General features: G+C 48.3%; 1 protein-coding gene across 1 annotated transcript in view; it reads right to left on the bottom strand.

The window, feature by feature from the left end:
• LOC119960437 (Ig heavy chain Mem5-like) overlaps positions 1 to 17,576 on the bottom strand; it is a 57,030-nt gene that overhangs the window by 2,442 nt on the left and 37,012 nt on the right. Inside the window, exon 4 of the mRNA XM_038788161.1 lies at positions 1 to 182. This exon is cut by the window's left edge and continues 121 nt beyond it. Within this exon, the coding sequence (XP_038644089.1) occupies positions 1 to 182 (182 nt within the window). The remainder of the gene's footprint in view (positions 183 to 17,576) is intronic.

The raw sequence follows: 17,576 nt of genomic DNA, 5'->3' as shown, positions 1-17,576 counted from the left end.
ATTGTTTGATAGGGTGGTTGATCTTGTCACATTTTTCTCCACGTCGGTCCCCGACCACATTAAGAGGTTGATATCCTTGGGGTAGAAGTCTGAAGCTAAGCACACTGCAGCCGTGTTGTCCTTATTGTTTGGAGCTGGCGGGTAAAAGATGCTGAGCTTCGGTCCTTTGGTGTCTACTTTGTCTGGAAATTCAAGAAAATGATCAGAATCCCACAATGTGACATCCTCCAATGTCCAGTGCCTCACATCATAGTTTTTGTTTTAATATTTTTTTCCCCAATTAAGGGGCAATTTAGCGTGGCCAATTCACCTACCCTGCACATCCACCCTGACCTTCCCATTAGAACATAGAACAGTACAGCACAGAACAGGCCCTTCGGCCCTCGATGTTGTGCCGAGCAATGATCACCCTACTTAAACCCACATACCCGTAACCCAACAATCCCCCCAGTAACCTTACACTACGGGCAATTTAGCATGGCCAATCCACCTAACCTGCACATCTTTTGAACTGTGGGAGGAAACCGGAGCACCCGGAGGAAACCCACGCACACACGGGGAGGACGTGCAGACTCCGCACAGACAGTGACCCAGCCGGGAATCGAACCTGGGACCCTGGAGTTGATGCTATGCTTGCCATTTAACACCAGACCCTTCTTCCATGCCCACATGTCTGTTCTTGGCCTGCTGCAATGTTCCAGTGAAGCTCAACGCAAACTGGAGGAACAACATCTCATCATCCGGTTAGGCACACTACAGCCTTCTGTCCTGAACATGGAATTCAACGACTTCAGATGATCAGCTCTACCCCACCTCGACCCATTTGTTTTCATCCCATTTCATTTCAACTGTCTTTTACTATTTCTTTCTTGTATTCCCCCCCCCCCGCTCAATCTTACATTAATAATAACAATCGTTGGGCAGCACGGTGGCACAGTGGTTAGCACTGCTGCCTCACGGCGCCGAGGTCCCAGGTTCGATCCCGGCTCTGGGTCACTGTCTGTGTGGAGTTTGCACATTCTCCCCGTGTTTGCGTGGGTTTCGCCCCCACAACCCAAAGATGTGCAGGCTAGGTGGATTGACCATGCTAAATTGCCCCTTAATTGGAAAAATGAATTGGCTAATCTAAATTTATAAAAAAAAAAATAATAACAATCGTTTACTGTCACAAGTAGAACATAAAACAGTACAGCACAGAACAGGCCCTTCGGCCCTCGATGTTGTGCCGAGCAATGATCACCCTACTTAAACCCACGTAACCCGTATACCCGTAACCCAACAATCCCCCCATTAACCTTACACTACGGGCAATTTTAGCATGGCCAATCCACCTAACCCGCACATCTTTGGACTGTGGGAGGAAACCGGAGCACCCGGAGGAAACCCACGCACACACGGGGAGGACATGCAGACTGCACACAGACAGTGACCCAGCCGGGAATCGAACCTGGGACCCTGGAGCTGTGAAGCATTGATGCTAACCACCATGCTACCATGAGGCCCACATGTATGAAGTATGAAGTTATTGTGAGAAGCCCCACGTAGCCACATTCCGGTGCCTGTTCGGGCAAGCTGGTACGGGAATTGAACACACTTGTCTGCATTACAAACCAGCTGTCTGGCCCGCTGAGCTAAATCAGCCCTTAACTACCTCTCCTTATCCTTTCTCCCCTTTGCTTTCCCGTTCCCCTCCCTCACATCTACATCTGTCACAGTTTACTTTCTGATGTTAGTTTCTCTGCTGTTTGGCCTTTCACATCTTTTGTTCTCTCTGCGGACTGCCATTAGCACTCTTTCCCCTTGGTTTCTGTGGCCATTAGCACCCGGTTTCCCTGGGTTTCTGTGGCTCTGACTCATCTTTCATTCTCACTCCACAGTATAAATATTTCCCACTTTCTCCGTCTGTTAGCTTTAACAATGAGTCACCTGGACTCGAAACATCAGCTCTTTTCTCTCCCTACAGATGCTGCCAGCCCTGCTGAGATTGTCCAGCATTTTCTCTTTGTGTACCCAGCACATCTTTCCGTTTATAGAGGGTGAGACCCATGCAGACACGGGGGGAATGTGCAAACTCCTCGCAGACAGTGACCCGGGGCCGGGATCCAACCTAAGGCAGCAGTGCTAACCACTGTGCCACCGTGCTGCCCACGTGACACCACAGTTAATATGTATCTCGACCCCATGCCCACTTTCACATTCATTTCCGAATGTAGAGAGTGGATACGCTACGACTGTTTTCCAGAGGACAGAATAGGTATAATTGGGGTGTACAATATTAAAAAGGACCTAGATAGGCTAGAGGAAAATACGTGTTTCCCCTAATTGAGAGGGACAATAACCATGGGCAGATATTTCCGGTGACTTCAACCCAAATCTGGTATTCTTGATGAATGAGGGGATCAGGGGTTATGGGGAGAAGTCAGGAAAATGGGAATGAGAAACATATCAGCCAAGATCGAATGGCGGAGGAGACTCGATGGGCCGAGTGGCCTAATTATGCTCCTATATCTTATGGTCTTATTGACAGAAGGTTCAGAGGGGTCAAGAGGACCAGTGGGCGTCTAAATTCACTGCCGACGTTGGTGCTTCAGGCCACGCTGTAGGAAGGACGTGACATGAAATGATACTCGCTTATTTTCACAAGTAGGCTTCAAATGAAGTCACTATGAAAAGCCCCTCGAAGCCACATTCCGGAGCCTGTTCGGGGAGGCCGGTACGTGAATTGAACCCGCGCTGCTGGCCTTGGTCTGCTTTACAAGCCGGCTGTTTAGCCCACTGTGCTAAACCAGCCCCGAGAAGGGGCTCCAGAAGGGGTGCAGAGGTGATTGAGCATCATGTTGCCCGGTCTGGGGTGTTTCAGCTCTGAAACTAGGCTGGAGAGGTTGTTTTCCTTAGAGAAGGCATGGAGGGTGGGAGGGAGACTGACAGAGACTGGTTTAGCACAGGGCTAAATCGCTGGCTTTGAAAGCAGACCAAGGCAAACCAGCAGCACGGTTCGATTCCCGTACCAGCCTCCCCGAACAGGCGCCGGGATGTGGCGACTAGGGGCTTTTCACAGTAACTTCATTTGAAACCTCCTTGAGGCAATAAGCGATTTTCATTTCACTTTTGTCATTTCGAGGTGTGCAAAATTATGAGGGGCAGAGATAGGACGCATCGGAAGGAATCTTCCCAAGCCGTGGCGGAGCCGATAACCGGTGGCATAGGTTTAAGGCAAGGCTAGGAGATCTAGAGGGGAATGTGAGGAAAACCCTTTTTACCCAGAGGGTGGCGGGAATCTGGAACTCGCTGACTGGGAGGATGGTGGGGGCCGGGTCCCTTGCAATATGTTAGAGACATGTGGCTGAGTACTTGAGACGCCATAGCAAACAAGTGTGAGGTTATCCATTTTGGTAGGAATAACAGCAAACGGGATTATTATTTAAACGATAAAATATTAAAGCATGCCGCTGTGCAGAGAGACTTGGGTGTGCTAGTGCATGAGTCACAGAAGGTTGGTTTACAGGTGCAACAGGTGATTAAGAAGGCAAATGGAATTTTGTCCTTCATTGCTAGAGGGATGGAGTTTAAGACTAGGGAGGTTATGTTGCAATTGTATAAGGTGTTAGTGCGGCCACACCTGGAGTATTGTGTTCAGTTTTGGTCTCCTTACTTGAGAAAGGACGTACTGGCGCTGGAGGGTGTGCAGAGGAGATTCACTAGGTTAATCCCAGATCTGAAGGGGTTGGATTACGAGGAGAGGTTGAGTAGACTGGGACTGTACTCGTTGGAATTTAGAAGGATGAGGGGGGATCTTATAGAAACATTTAAAATTATGAAGGGAATATAGGATAGATGGGGGCAGGTTGTTTCCACTGGCGGGTGACAGCAGAACTAGAGGACATAGCCTCAAAATAAGGGGAAGTAGATTTAGGACTGAGTTTAGGAGGAACTTCTTCACCCAAAGGGTTGTGAATGTATGGAATTCCTTGCCCAGTGAAGCAGTTGAGGCTCCTTCATTACATATTTTTAAGGTAAAGATAGATATTTTTTGAAGAATAAAGGGATTAAGGGTTATGGTGTTCGGGCCGGAAAGTGGAGCTGAGTCCACAAAAGATCAGCCGTGATCTCATTGAATGGCGGAGCAGGCTCGAGGGGCCAGATGGCCGACTCCTGCTCCTAGTCCTTATGTTCTTATGTTCTTATGTAAGTGCTGGAGAGTGGGTTGAGAGTAGATATGTACATGCTGACGGGCACATACACAATGAGGAGGGAAGGGGGGGTGGGCGGAGGAGGGAAGGGGGGTGGAGAGGCCCTCTTTCTGTGCTGTGGACAATTCTATGACTCTATGAACTAATTTCAAAGGGTCTGCCTCTGAAGTAATGACCTGCAATAACCTGGGGCCCGCTGCCCACGAGAGTGGCAGAGGACCAGACCATGCGTAATCCCATGTGGGAAGTTGTGCTCGCTCCATGTTGGTCCTTGGACGAATGAGAACAAGTTCCCCCTGTCTGCCATGACACCTGATTTCCAATACCTATTTCAATGTACTCTCCGCCCAGGACAAGGAAATGCCAGCATTTTTTTTAATTAGAACAGTACAGCACAGAACAGGCCCTTCGGCCCTCGATGTTGTGCCGAGCAATGATCACCCTACTCAAGGAGTGTGAGCATGTACTGCAAGAAAATTCGAGTATGCAAGTAATCAGGTCTTGTTTCAGTTATCTACGAGTTTAGTTACAGAGCACCTGGGTGCATATTTGCACCCCCCCCCCTTACCTCAGAAAGGGCATAGAAGTAAAGATTGGATGAAGATAAAAAGGGTGTTTTGTGACCGATATCAACGGCTCAAATCAGCAGAAGCCATGGAGGAGTTGAGGATGTGCAAGAGGGAACTTAATAAGGGAATTAGTAAAGAAAACAGGGATATTGGAGGATACTGACAGGTAAAGGAAAGCGAAATCAGAAATTGTTCCACAAGTACATTAAATGCAATAGGATAACGAGGGAAAAAGTAGAGGCCATTTAGGATCACAGTGGAAATGTGGGTGTGGAGCCGGAGGACGTAGGGAGGGTTCTAGAATATAGAACATACAGTGCAGAAGGAGGCCATTCGGCCCATCGAGTCTGCAACAACCCATTTAAGCCCTCACTTCCACCCTATCCCCGTAACCCAATAGCCACTCCCACTTTTTTGGTCACTAAGGGCAATTTATGAAATGAAATGAAAATCACTTATTGTCACGAGTAGGCTTCAATGAAGTTACTGTGAAAAGCCCCTAGTCACCACATTCCGGCGCCTGTCTGGGGAGGCTGGTACGGGAATCGAACCGTGCTGCTGGCCTGCTTGGTCTGCTTTAAAAGCCAGCGATTTAGCCTTGTGAGCTAAACCAGCCCCTTTATCATGGCCAATCCACCTAACCCACATGTCTTTGGACTGTGGGAGGAAACCGGAGCACCCGGAGGAAACCCACGCAGTCACAGGGAGAACGAGCAGACTCCGCACAGACAGTGACCCAGCGGGGAATCGAACCTGGGACCCTTTCGCTGTGAAGCCACCGTGCTACCGTGCTCCACTTGTGCTAGCGTGGTTCCCTAAATGAATGCTTTGTGGCGATGTTCCCGAGTGAGAAGGATGGTGTGGGGACAGAAATCAAGGGAGAAGAACTGTAGGACAATTTTGAAAACTAACATCGACAGAGAGGAGATTCTGAGTGGTCTGGCAGGCTTTAATGTAGGCTAATATCCAGGGCCAGATGAAATGTACCTCAGGTTGTTGAATGAGGCAAGGCAGGACATAGCAGGGTCGCTGTGAATATATTTAAATTCCTTTGTGCCCACATGGGATTAGCTGACTGTTTCTATTATGAGAGAGGGGAGGACAGGACAAATCAGGGCACGACAGGGCATTCCAGCCTCAGTGTTGGGGAAATTATCAGAAGAAATTCTGAGAGACAGAATTAATCTGCATTTGGAGAAGCAGGGATTAATCTCAAGCAGCTAGCGTAGTTTTGTGAAGGGTAGTTCATGTGTGTCCAACGTGGTTGGACTTTTTGACGAGGTGTTCAGGCTTGTAGATGAAGACAATGCCTTCGAAGTCATCGATTTCGACTTCCTCAAGGCTTTCAACAAGGTTCCGCATGGGCGGATAATAAGGATGGTAAGAGCCCATGGAATCCAAGGAAATTTGTCAAATTAGATCCAGAATTGGCTGAGTGGCAGGAAGCAGAGGTTGATGGTAACGGCGTGTATTTGTGACATGGAGCCTGTGTCCAGTGGGGTCCCAGAGGGATCAGTGTTGGGGCCCTTGCTGTTGGTGTTTTATATAAATGATTTAGAATTGAATGTAGGAGGGTTGACCAGTAAGTTTGCAGATGGTACGAAAATTGGTGGGGTGGTAAACAGAGAGGAGAACAGCCTTGGATTACATGAGGATAGATGGGCTGGTCAGATGGGCTGATCAGTGGCAAATGCAGTTTAATCGGGATACGTGTGAGGTGATGCACTTGGGCAACACAAACAAGGCAAGGCAACAAACGATAAACGGCAGGGCCCTAGGAAGCACCGAGGTCAAAGGGACCTTGGTGTGCATGTACAGCCATCCCTTCAGTTTGCAGTAAAGGTGGAGCGCGGTAGCATAGTGGTTAGCACAATTGCTTCACAGCTCCAGGGTCCCAGGTTCGATTCCCGGCTATGGTGACTGTCTGTGCGGAGTCTGCACGTTCTCCCCGTGTCGGCGTGGGTTTCCTCCGGGTGCTCCAGTTTCCTCCCACAGTCCAAAGATGTGCAGGTTAGGTAGATTGGCCATGATAAATTGCCCTTAGTGTCCAAAATTGCCTTTAGTGTTGGGTGGGGTTATTGGGTTATGGGGATAGGGTGGAGGCGTGGGGTTGGGTAGGGTGCTCTTTCCAAGAGCTGGTGCAGACTTGATGGGCCGAATAGCCTCCTTCCGCACTATAAATTCTAGGAAATGGATGAAGTGGTTAAGAAGGCATTCTTGCCATTATTAGACAACGCATCACATTTAAGAGCAGGGAGGTGATGCTGGAGCTGCATAAAATATTGGTTAGGCCACAGCTGGAATATTGTGTGCAGTTCTGTAATCCACGCTATAGGAGGGATGTGATAGCACTAGAAAGGGCGCAGAGGAGATTTACCAGGATGTTGCCTCGGCTGGAGAGTTTTAGTTCCGAAGAGAGATTGGATAGACTGGGATTGTTTTCCTTGGAAGAGAGCAGACGGAGGGGGCACAATTTGAGATGTCTAAAATGATATGGGGCACAGATAAGAAGATTTCTTTTTCCTTGGTGGAAGGGTGAATGACCAAGGGGCATTGATTTTGAGTAAGGGACAGGTGGTATTGAACGGACGAGAGGGAAAACATTTTTACCCAGAGGGTGGTGGGAGTGTGGAACTCGCTGCCTGAAATGGTGGTGGAAGCAGAGACCCTCATAACATTTAAGAAGTATTTAGATGTGCACTTGCGTAGGGCAGCACGGTGGCGCCGTGGGTTAGCCCTGCAGCCTCAAGGCGCCGAGGTCCCAGGTTCGATCCCGGCTCTGGGTCACTGCCCGTGTGGAGTTTGCACATTCTCCCGTGTTTGCGTGGGTTTCGCCCCACCAACCCAAAGATATGCAGGGTAAGTGGATTGACCACACTAAATTGCCCCTTAATTGGAAAAAATGAATTGGGCACTCTAAATTTATTTTTTTTAAATCTATTCTACAAAACGTCAACTTCCTTGCGGAAAATTAATCGTCAGCAGATGGTGGTGGGGGGGGGGGGGGGGGGGGGGGGGGCGATGGAGAGTAGTTTAAGTTAGAGTAGGGGGGTAATAAGGGTGGGACCTGTACGTGAGGTAAACGGTTTTTGCACTATGCTTACGGTTTCATGTATCTGATCGATCTTGTTGTTGTTTCTATATGAAATGAAATGATAATCGCTTATTGTCACAAGTAGGCATCAAATGAAGTTACTGTGAAAAGTCCCTAGTCGCCACATTCCGGCGCCTGTTCGGGGAGTCTGTTACGGGAATACTGGAATACCAAAAATACCTCAATAAAATGTTTATTTTTTTTAAAATTCCAAGAAGCAAGCGGATATTTATACAGAGACCCAAAAGCCAACAATATCATTCGCAGAAATTTACTTCATTTCCGCATTTCTGTTTGAATGCTCAAGCTTGATTCTGCCCGAACAGGCGCCGGAATGCGGCGACTAGGGGCGTTTCACAGTAACTTCATTTGACGCCTACTTGTGACAATAAGCCATTTTCATTTCATTTTCACTCGGAGATACCGCACTAGCTCCCAAAACCAAACCTGTACCGTCTTATGTTGACTGGAATATGGGCCAAATAAGGGTCGCTCGTCTGCTTCCCTGAATATATTAGTGTACCAGATGGTTTGTTAAGACCATAAAATATAGGAGCAGAATTAGGCGACTCGGCCCATCAAATCTGCTCGGCCATTCAATCATGGCTGATATTTTCTCATCCCCATTCTCCTGCCTTCTCCCCATAACCCCTGATCCCCTTATTGATCAAGAACCTGTCTATCTCTGTCTTAAAGACACTCAGTGATTTGGCCTCCACAGCCTTCTGCGGCAAAGAGTTCCACAGATTCACCACCCTCTGGCTCAAGAAATTGCTCCTCATCTCTGATTTAAAGGATAGTCACTTTCGTCGGAGATGGTGAAGGGCAATCGACAACGGCGTCGATCTCTACGATTTTTATTGCACTCAAATTTCACCAGGATGATGCGGTGGGATTGGAACCCTTGTCCCCACGATCACTGTCCTTAGCCTAGATCAATGCCAATACCACTTGACTACTGGCTCTCTAACTCCACGGTGACATCCCTTCTTGCTAAAGCCTCGCCCTTTGCAACAGAGTGCCCTTCGTTTGCATCACAAACTTTTAATATCACCTCTCCTGGTACATGCAGTAATCTCTTGTTCAAGTACACTCAGTGGGCATATCATTAAAGAGCCTGAACTCTGCCCGTGCTTGCTCCATATAAAAGCTGAAGTTAGTTCAGGTAAACGGGGCCATGATCTCCTCGCGTTAATCCCCAGTCCGCCAATTTAAAAACGGAATAGGCGAGTAAGGGACAGGACCTCTTGGAATCTGAAGGCGCTGCTACTGACCTTTTTCCTGACTGAAATTGGAAATTAATCCTGCCCCTTCTCCTGCCCACCCCACCCCGTCATTTCTGGCGCCTAATCGACTCAGAATTCGTAAAATTTGCTTTATTTCAGTCCCTCATAACAATGTTAGATTTGGCACGAGTGTCGGGCAGAAATTGTACTCACTTGGTTTTACAATTAATTTGGTCCCACTTCCGAATATGAGATTACGTCTCTCTCAGTTCCCCACAAGTAACACACTGCAATATCTCTGCATCAAAACCTGACAACCTGCTGGTTAGTTTCCATAACTCTATGGCAATATTATTTGAATATCAGAGAGAGGGAAAACGTTTGCTCTGGAGAGGGGCTAATCACGAAAGTTAAAACGTAGAATATAGAACATACAGTGCAGAAGGAGGACAATCGGCCCATCGACTCCCTGCTGCCCCACTTAGGCCCTCACTTCCACCCTATCCCTGTAACCCAATCACCCCTCCTAAATGTTTTGGCCACTAAGGGGCAATTTAGCACGGCAAATCCGCTTAACCTGCATGTCTTTGGACTGTGGGAGGAAACCGGAGCACCCGGAGGAAACCCACGCAGACACGGGGAGAACGTGCAGACTCCGCACAGACGGTGACCCAAGCCGGAATCGAACCTGGGACCCTGGCGCTGTAAAGCCACAGTGCTAGCCACTTGCACTACCGTGCTGCCCATAGTTGACAAAAAATGGCGCAGTTACTTAAGGACTTTTTGTTTCCCGCCATCAGGCACTATAATCGATGTTTCCCTGTCTGAGCGCTGGGTGAAAGATAATGAATGAAAATTAAATGATGTGAAAATTGCTTATTGTCACAAATAGGCTTCAAATGAAGTTACCGTGAAAAGCCCCTAGTCATCATATTCCGGCGCCTGTTCGGGGAGGCTGGTACGGGAATTGAACCGTGCTGCCGGCCTGCCTTAGTCTGCGTTAAAAGCCAGCGATTGAGCCCTGTGCTAAACCAGCCCCTCCTGTGCTAAACCAGCCCCGAATGGAATAGAGACTCCCGAAAGGTAACTGGATTTGTGATGAAAGAGGAAGCAAATAACGTCTCCTAGGGCACTGGTCACTGAAAGCAAGCATAATCAGCAGTCAGGAAGGCAAATTGTACGTTGGTGTGTTTCACAGGAAATATAGAAGACTGGGGGGGGGGGGGGGGGGGGGGGGGAAGTGCTGGGAATTGGTACTGGATGTTAATTCTTTATAAAGCCCAGCAAGGTAACGTGAGTCGAATTGTCTCTCTCAGTGCTATCTGGTTCCCTAACATGCCTTTAACTGACACTTAACGAACAACCCTCAAGCAACATCATGGTGAGGAAGTGGCTTTGTCACTGAATTGGCAAAGCGGAACCCCGGCTAATGGTCTCGAACTCGAGTTTCAACTCCCAACACGGCACTCACTGCATTTTCAATTCAATTAGAAGTCGAGATCTCCAGTTATAGTAACAACGCCAATGAGTGTGTGCAGGTTAGGTGGATTGTCCATGCTTAATTGCCCTGAGTGTGTCCAAAAGGGGTTACGGAGATAGAGTGAAGTGGGGTGTGTCGGGTGCACTTTCTATGGGCCAAATGGCCTCCTTCTGCATTGTAAATTCTATGATTCTATATGATCATCGGTTGCTTTTGTACCCCCCAGGTCCACAGCAATGGAATTGACTGTTAACGACCCTCTCAAATGGCTTAGCCAGCAACCCAGTTCAAGGGACATTAAGGATAGGCAAAAACAGGCATCGGAGCCCAGGTCACGTGAAATAGCTTAACAAAATCTAGAAGCAATTGACCTTAGTTTAATGGTTTGCATATTATTATTTCAGCCAAAGGAATTCGATAAAGTACCGGATAATTAAAACCCATTGCTCTGGAGTGGGATATTAGCACGGATAGAGGATTGGCCAAGTGATGGAAGGCGGAGAGTTGGGATCAGAGAGGATTTTCACAATGGCAACCTGTAACTAATGTGGTTCCACAGGGATCAGAGCCGGGACTACAATTATTGATAATATATGTTCTTGATTGGACAAGGGAAGTGAATGTACTATTGCCAATTTGCGTTTGAGACAAAAATAGATGAGATCTTCAAAACCATTGTCGTGATATCCATTTCATAGAATTTACAGTGCAGAAGGAGGCCATTCGGCCCATCGAGTCTGCACCGGCTCTTTGAAAGAGCACCCTACCCAAGCCCACATCTCCACCCTATCCCCATAACCCAGTAACCCCACCCAACCCAACACTAAGGGCAATTTTGAACACAAAGGGCAATTTAGCACGGCCAATCCACCTAACCTGCACATCTTTGGATTGTGGGAGGAAACCGGAGCACCCGGAGGAAACCCACGCAGACACGGGGAGAACGTGCAGACTCCACACAGACAGTGAACCAAGCCGGGAATCGAACCTGGGACCCTGGAGCTGTGAAGCAATTGTGCTAACCACTACACTACCGTGCTGCCCATTTATTTGACTAATGCCCTTTAAGAAGTCTTCCAACGCCCGGTTAAAGTCATGTTTGTTTCAAACACTAGATTTCGGAGCATTGCTCCTTCCTCAGGTGAATCAGCGCTTCGAAAGCTCGTGTTTGAAACAAACCTGTTGGACTTTAACCTGGTGCTGGAAGACTTCTTACTGCGCTCACCCCAGTCCAACGCCGGCATCTCCACATCAAGGACCTTTAGAGAAGAAACTCTGCCGCCCAGAGGATGGCAACCACAAAAAAGTGGTTGACCCTGAAATCGCCTGGACGGCTATGAGGGACGGCCACATCTAATGCATAAGATGTGTTTTTTTTGACCAAAGTCATATTGCTGAGGCGAGAGTTGCAAACCCCGGGACACTGCAAGGTTAGGGGGAGGTGAGCTGGATGTGCACCTTCCTGTTCTCCTCTCACCCACCACCCTTGCTCTTTGCCCACATTAGGCACCGGCCAGCAGATTACTTAAAATACATTTATACTTACTTGGCACAACTTTCAACTGGGTGCCACTGCCGAATGTTAGTCTCCCTGAATTGTCATGAATCAACGTACAATAACACATGCATAGACAGGAACCTCGCATCGGGGCAGCTGATTCATATTTAGTTCACAGAGGATGAGAGAAACTGTACTAACAAAGAGAACAAAGCACAGGAACAGGCCCTTCGGCCCTCCAAGCCTGTGCCAACCATGCCCGTCTAAACCAAAATTTTCTACACTTCAGGGGTCCGTATCCCTCTATTCCCATCCTATTCATGTATTTATCAAGATGCCCCTTAAATGTCACTATCGTCCCTGCTTCCACCACTTCCTCCGACAGCGAGTTCCAGGCACCCACTACCCTCTGTGTAAAAAAGAAACTTGCCTCGTACATCTCCTCTAAACTTTGCCCCTCGCACTTTGAACCCATGCCCCCTAGTAATTGACTCCTCTACCCTCGGGAAAAGCCTCTGACTATCCACTCTGTCTGTGCCCCTCATGTAGTAGTCATTATTTCTAGAGCAGCACCGTACATAAATTTCCCATTGAGTCAACGCTAGGATATCTAAATGTTTTTCACGTACTGTTAAATCTCGCTCACTTGTGTGTGGGTGGGGGGAGTAAATTAGATTACAGGGCATTATAGACGGGTTGGTCAGATAGGCAGAGCTGTGGCAAACGGAATTTAACCCTGAGAGGTATGAGGTGATGCATTCTCGCATGTCAAACAAGGCACAGTGAACAATAGGATGTTCGCAAGTGCAGAGGGACTATGAGGTGCATATCCATGGATTCCTAAAAGGAGAAGGGCAGGGACATGAGGTGGTTAAGAAGGCATATGGGTTATTTGCCTTTAATAGCCGAGACATAGAATATAAGAGCAGGGAGTTTATGATGGAGCTGTATGAAACGCTGGATAGAACATAGAACAGTACAGCACAGAACAGGCCCTTCGGCCCTCGATGTTGTGCCGAACCATGATCACCCTCCTCAAACCCACGTATCCACCCTATACCCGTAACCCAACAACCCCCCACCCCTTAACCTTACTTTTTAGGACACTACGGGCAATTTTTAGCATGGCCAATCCACCTAACCCGCACATCTTTGGACTGAGGGAGGAAACCGGAGCACCCGGAGGAAACCCACGCACACACGGGGAGGACGTGCAGACTCCACACAGACAGTGACCCAGCCGGGAATCGAACCTGGGACCCTGGAGCTGTGAAGCATTTATGCTAACCACCATGCTACCGTGCTGCCCTAGACTTTAGGTATTGGGTGCTGTACAGGTCGCCAGATTTTGGGAAGGATAGGATTGCACTAAGAGGTTGCAGAGGAGATTCAGCTGGATGTTGCTTGGGCTGGAATGTTTCAGCTCTGAAGAGAGGCTTGTTAGAGTGGGGGGGGGGGGGGGGGGCTGAACGTACAACATTATGAGGGACATAGATAGGGCAGATGGGAAGTAACTTTTCCCCTTCGTAGAGAAGTCAATATCCAAGCGACATAGATTTAAGGTGAGGGGCAGGAGATTTAGAGGGTATTTGAGGAAACAGTTTTCACCCAGAGGGTAGTGGGAATCTGGAACTCGCAGCCTGAAAGGGCGGTAGAGGCAGGAACCCTCAAAACATTTAAGAAGGTTTTAGATGAGCACTTAAAACGCCACAGCTTTCAAGGCTACAGACTAAGTGCCAGAAAATTGGATGAGAATAGACAGCTTCTTGACAGCCGAATAACCTCTTTCTGTACTGCAGGAACTCTACAACTATGAACTAACTATTCGTGAAGCAAGACCGATGGGGCGAACAGAATCCTCTGTTGTTGTAAGATTCTAATGATCTTTTCATTTTAAATTCTAAACCCCGAGGGGCTGGTTTAGCTAGGGGCTGGTTAGGCACAGGGCTAAATCGCTGGCTTTGAAAGGGGCTGGTTTAGCTCGCTCAGCTAAATCGCTGGCTTTTAAAGCAGACCAAGCAGGCCAGCAGCACGGTTCGATCCCCGGACAGGCGCCGGAATGTGGCGACTAGGGGCTTTTCACAGTAACTTCATTGAAGCCTACTCGTGACAATAAGCGATTTTCATTTCATTTTCATTTGAAGTCTACTTGTGACAATAAGCGATTTTGATTTTCAAGTTGCCAGAGGATATTTTATCCTTTCACCTCCAGCTCCACCCAACACACCAACATCTATTGTACGACATAAATGCTCAGCAGATGCATTATAATTGAAACACACTTTTCTACTGGTATAACCAGACACAAAATCAAGCGAATAGATGACTTACTGGGTTCTACATTGAGTTTGGACCCACTGCCGAATGTGAGCTTTCTGGTATCATAGCCAGCACAGTGATGCCAGACGCTACAAGATCTACCGTACCCACATGAAAGGCATTGTAAAGACGTGTTTCTTGCCTACATTTGAATGTGCAGCATATTTTGAGATTCGATTTATTTTCACAGAGATCTCATGTTGCCTCCAGAAGCAAGTACAATGGGCGCGATTCTCCCAAAACGGGAGAAATCGTAAGCGCGCCCCTTCTCGACCGGGAACCGATTCTGGTCCCCGGTCGGGGCTAGCAGCCCGACGCCGCAAGCTCCGGCATCACGGGCTTAACGAATTTCGTTAAGCCCGCTTGCCGGAGTTAGCGCCGGCTGACGCGTCATATGACGTCAGCCGGCATGCGCGGATTGGAAGACTCCAACCCTGCGCATGCGCGGATGACGTCATCGCGTATTTGCGCGAAACCCGCGCATGCGCGGGCCGGGATGCCCCTCAGCCGCCCCGCGAATGGATACTGCGGGGCGGCGGAAGGACAAATAGTGCGCGGGCATCGGGCCCGCTGCCCGCGATCGGTGCCCACCGATCGCGGGCCCATGGCACCCTTGGCACGGCCGTGGTACTACCGTGCCAATCGGTGCCATGGTTATAAAAAGCGAGTTGTTCCCGCCGTTTTTACGAACGGCCAGACCAGGTCTGTTTGCCGTTCGTAAAAACAGCGTAAAGGGCTGGGACTTCGGCCCATCGAACAGCTGTGAATTGCTGCCGGCCGTAAAAAAACGGCGGCAGCGATTCGTGTCGGGAGTTGGGGGGGGGGGGGGGGAGAATAGCGGGAGGGCGGGAAAAATGTCGGGAAGGCCCTCCCGCTATTCTCCGACCCGTCGTGGGGGTCGGAGAATTTTGCCCAATGATTCCCCCTCTTCCATTCAACTTTCCTTCGCCTTCACGTTTCCTAAGCCCCTGAGGAAACGATAACTGAACTAGAAATGCAGAGGCCATGACTACTATTCTGTGTTTAATTCCCTCCATGGCAGCTGCTGGAATTCAAATTCCATTGATAACATCTGGAGTTGAAGGCAAGTCGCAGGAACGTTTGGCCAGGAAACCGTGGTGGGTTCTTCCAAACACCCATCTGGTTCACTAATGTCCTTTATGGAGGGAACTCTGTCGTCCTCACCTGATCTGGCCTACATCTTACTCCAGACCCACAGCAATGTGGCTGACTCTTAACTCGCCCTTAGGGCAGCACGGTAGCACAGTGGTTAGCACAATTGCTTCACTGCTCCAGGGTCCCAGGTTCGATTCCCGGCTGGGTCACTGTCTGTGCGGAGTCTGCACGTCCTCCCCGTGTCTGCGTGGGTTTCCTCCGGGTGCTCCGGTTTCCTCCCACAGTCCAAAGATGTGCGGGTTAGGTGGATTGGCCGTGCTAAATTGCCCTTCGTGTACACAATTGCCCTTAGTGTTGGGTGGGCTTACTGAGTTATGGGGATAGGGTGGAGGTGTGGGCTTGGGTAGGGTGCTCTATCAAAGAGCCGGTGCAGACTCGATGGGCTGAATGGCCTCCTTCTGCACTGTAAATTCTATGAAATGGCCCAGCTTGCCATTCAGTTCAAGAGACAATTAGGGATAGGCAACAAATGTTGGCCCAACCTGCGATCGCCACTACCTTAGAAAGTATAGGTGCTAAAAACAACACTTGAAAAGGACATGAGAGGGATAACAAAGCACTTTTCATCCCCTGGTGATTTAATTTCTTAAACATCGATCAGAAACCAATTACTGGTGGAATTATCCTGCAGAATCATGACTTTGAAATCAGTATGCTCATCGTATCATAACCGTAAGATACTCTGTGTGTTTGCTGAGAGAGCTGTGGGTATAGCATTCTGGGCTACATTAACAGGGCCACAGAGCACAAGAACAAGGAGGTAATGTTGAACTTGTATAAGACACTAGTTACATCGCAGCTGGAATTTTGTGCACCATTGCGGGTGCGACACTATAAGAAGGATATGAACAGGGCAGCACGGTGGCCTAGTGGTTAGCACACCCGCCTCACGGCGCTGAGATCCCAGGTTCGATCCCGGTTCGCCCCCACAACCCAAAAATGTGCAGAGTAGGTGGATTGGCCACGCTAAATTGCCCCTTAATTGGAAAAAATAATTGGGTGATCTAAAATTATTTAAAAAAAAAAAAAAAAAAAAGGGGCGGCACGGTGGCACAGTGGTTAGCATTGCTGCCTACGGCGCTGAGGACCCGGGTTCGAATCCCGGCCCTGGGTCACTGTCTGTGAGGAGTTTGCACATTCTCCCCGTGTCTGCGTGGGTTTCACCCCCACAACCCAAAGATGTGCAGCCTAGGTGGATTGGCCACGTTAAATTGCCCCTTAATTGGAAAAAATGAATTGGATATTCTAAATTTATAAAAAAAAAGGATATGAACATGTTGGAGAGAGTACAGAAAAGGTTGACAAGAATGCATCCAGGGATGAGAAACTTCAGTGGTGAGGATAGATTGGAGAGATTGGGAATGTTCCCCCTTGGAGAGAAGAAGGCTAAGAGGAGATTTGTCAGAGAGGTTCGATCCATGAGGGGTCGGACAGGGTAGATAGGCAGACACTGTTCCCACTCGGAAAAGGATCGAGAATGTGAGGGAACAGATTAAACGCGATTTCTAAAATGGAACATGTGATGTGAGGGAAAAAAAACTTTTCCACACAGTGAATGGTTTGGGTCTGGAATCGACTGCCTGAAGGTCTGGTGGAGGAGGAATCAATTAATGCATTGAAGAGGTCATTAAATGGAAGTGATAGTACAGGGATCTGTTCCTCACCTGTGTTATGGCAACATACTTGATTTTAAATAGAAGTAGCAGATTTCAATTAGAAGTTTAAAACTATCAAAATAAATGCCTGTTGAGAATGAAAGATGAAGTTCTGCTCATCTTCCTATTTATTTGGCAGTCAACTCGCTGGATAGAAGTTTCCTATCTCGTTAGCAATACACAGTTGCTCTTTTCAATTCAAAACCATGTACTGAAGCTTAGAGTTTGAAATCCTTGCCAATGTACCTTTAACGCATAGCTAATATGAGATGGATTAAAGCTGTTATTTCCTGCTTTTAATCAGGGGGCAGCACGGTAGCATGGTGGTTAGCATAAATGCTTCACAGCTCCAGGGTCCCAGGTTCGATT

Source organism: Scyliorhinus canicula, unplaced genomic scaffold, assembly GCF_902713615.1.
Source record: "Scyliorhinus canicula unplaced genomic scaffold, sScyCan1.1, whole genome shotgun sequence".
Taxonomy (NCBI): domain Eukaryota; kingdom Metazoa; phylum Chordata; class Chondrichthyes; order Carcharhiniformes; family Scyliorhinidae; genus Scyliorhinus; species Scyliorhinus canicula.
Note: the sequence above shows the minus strand (reverse complement) of the source record. Positions and strands in the feature narration are given on the sequence as shown.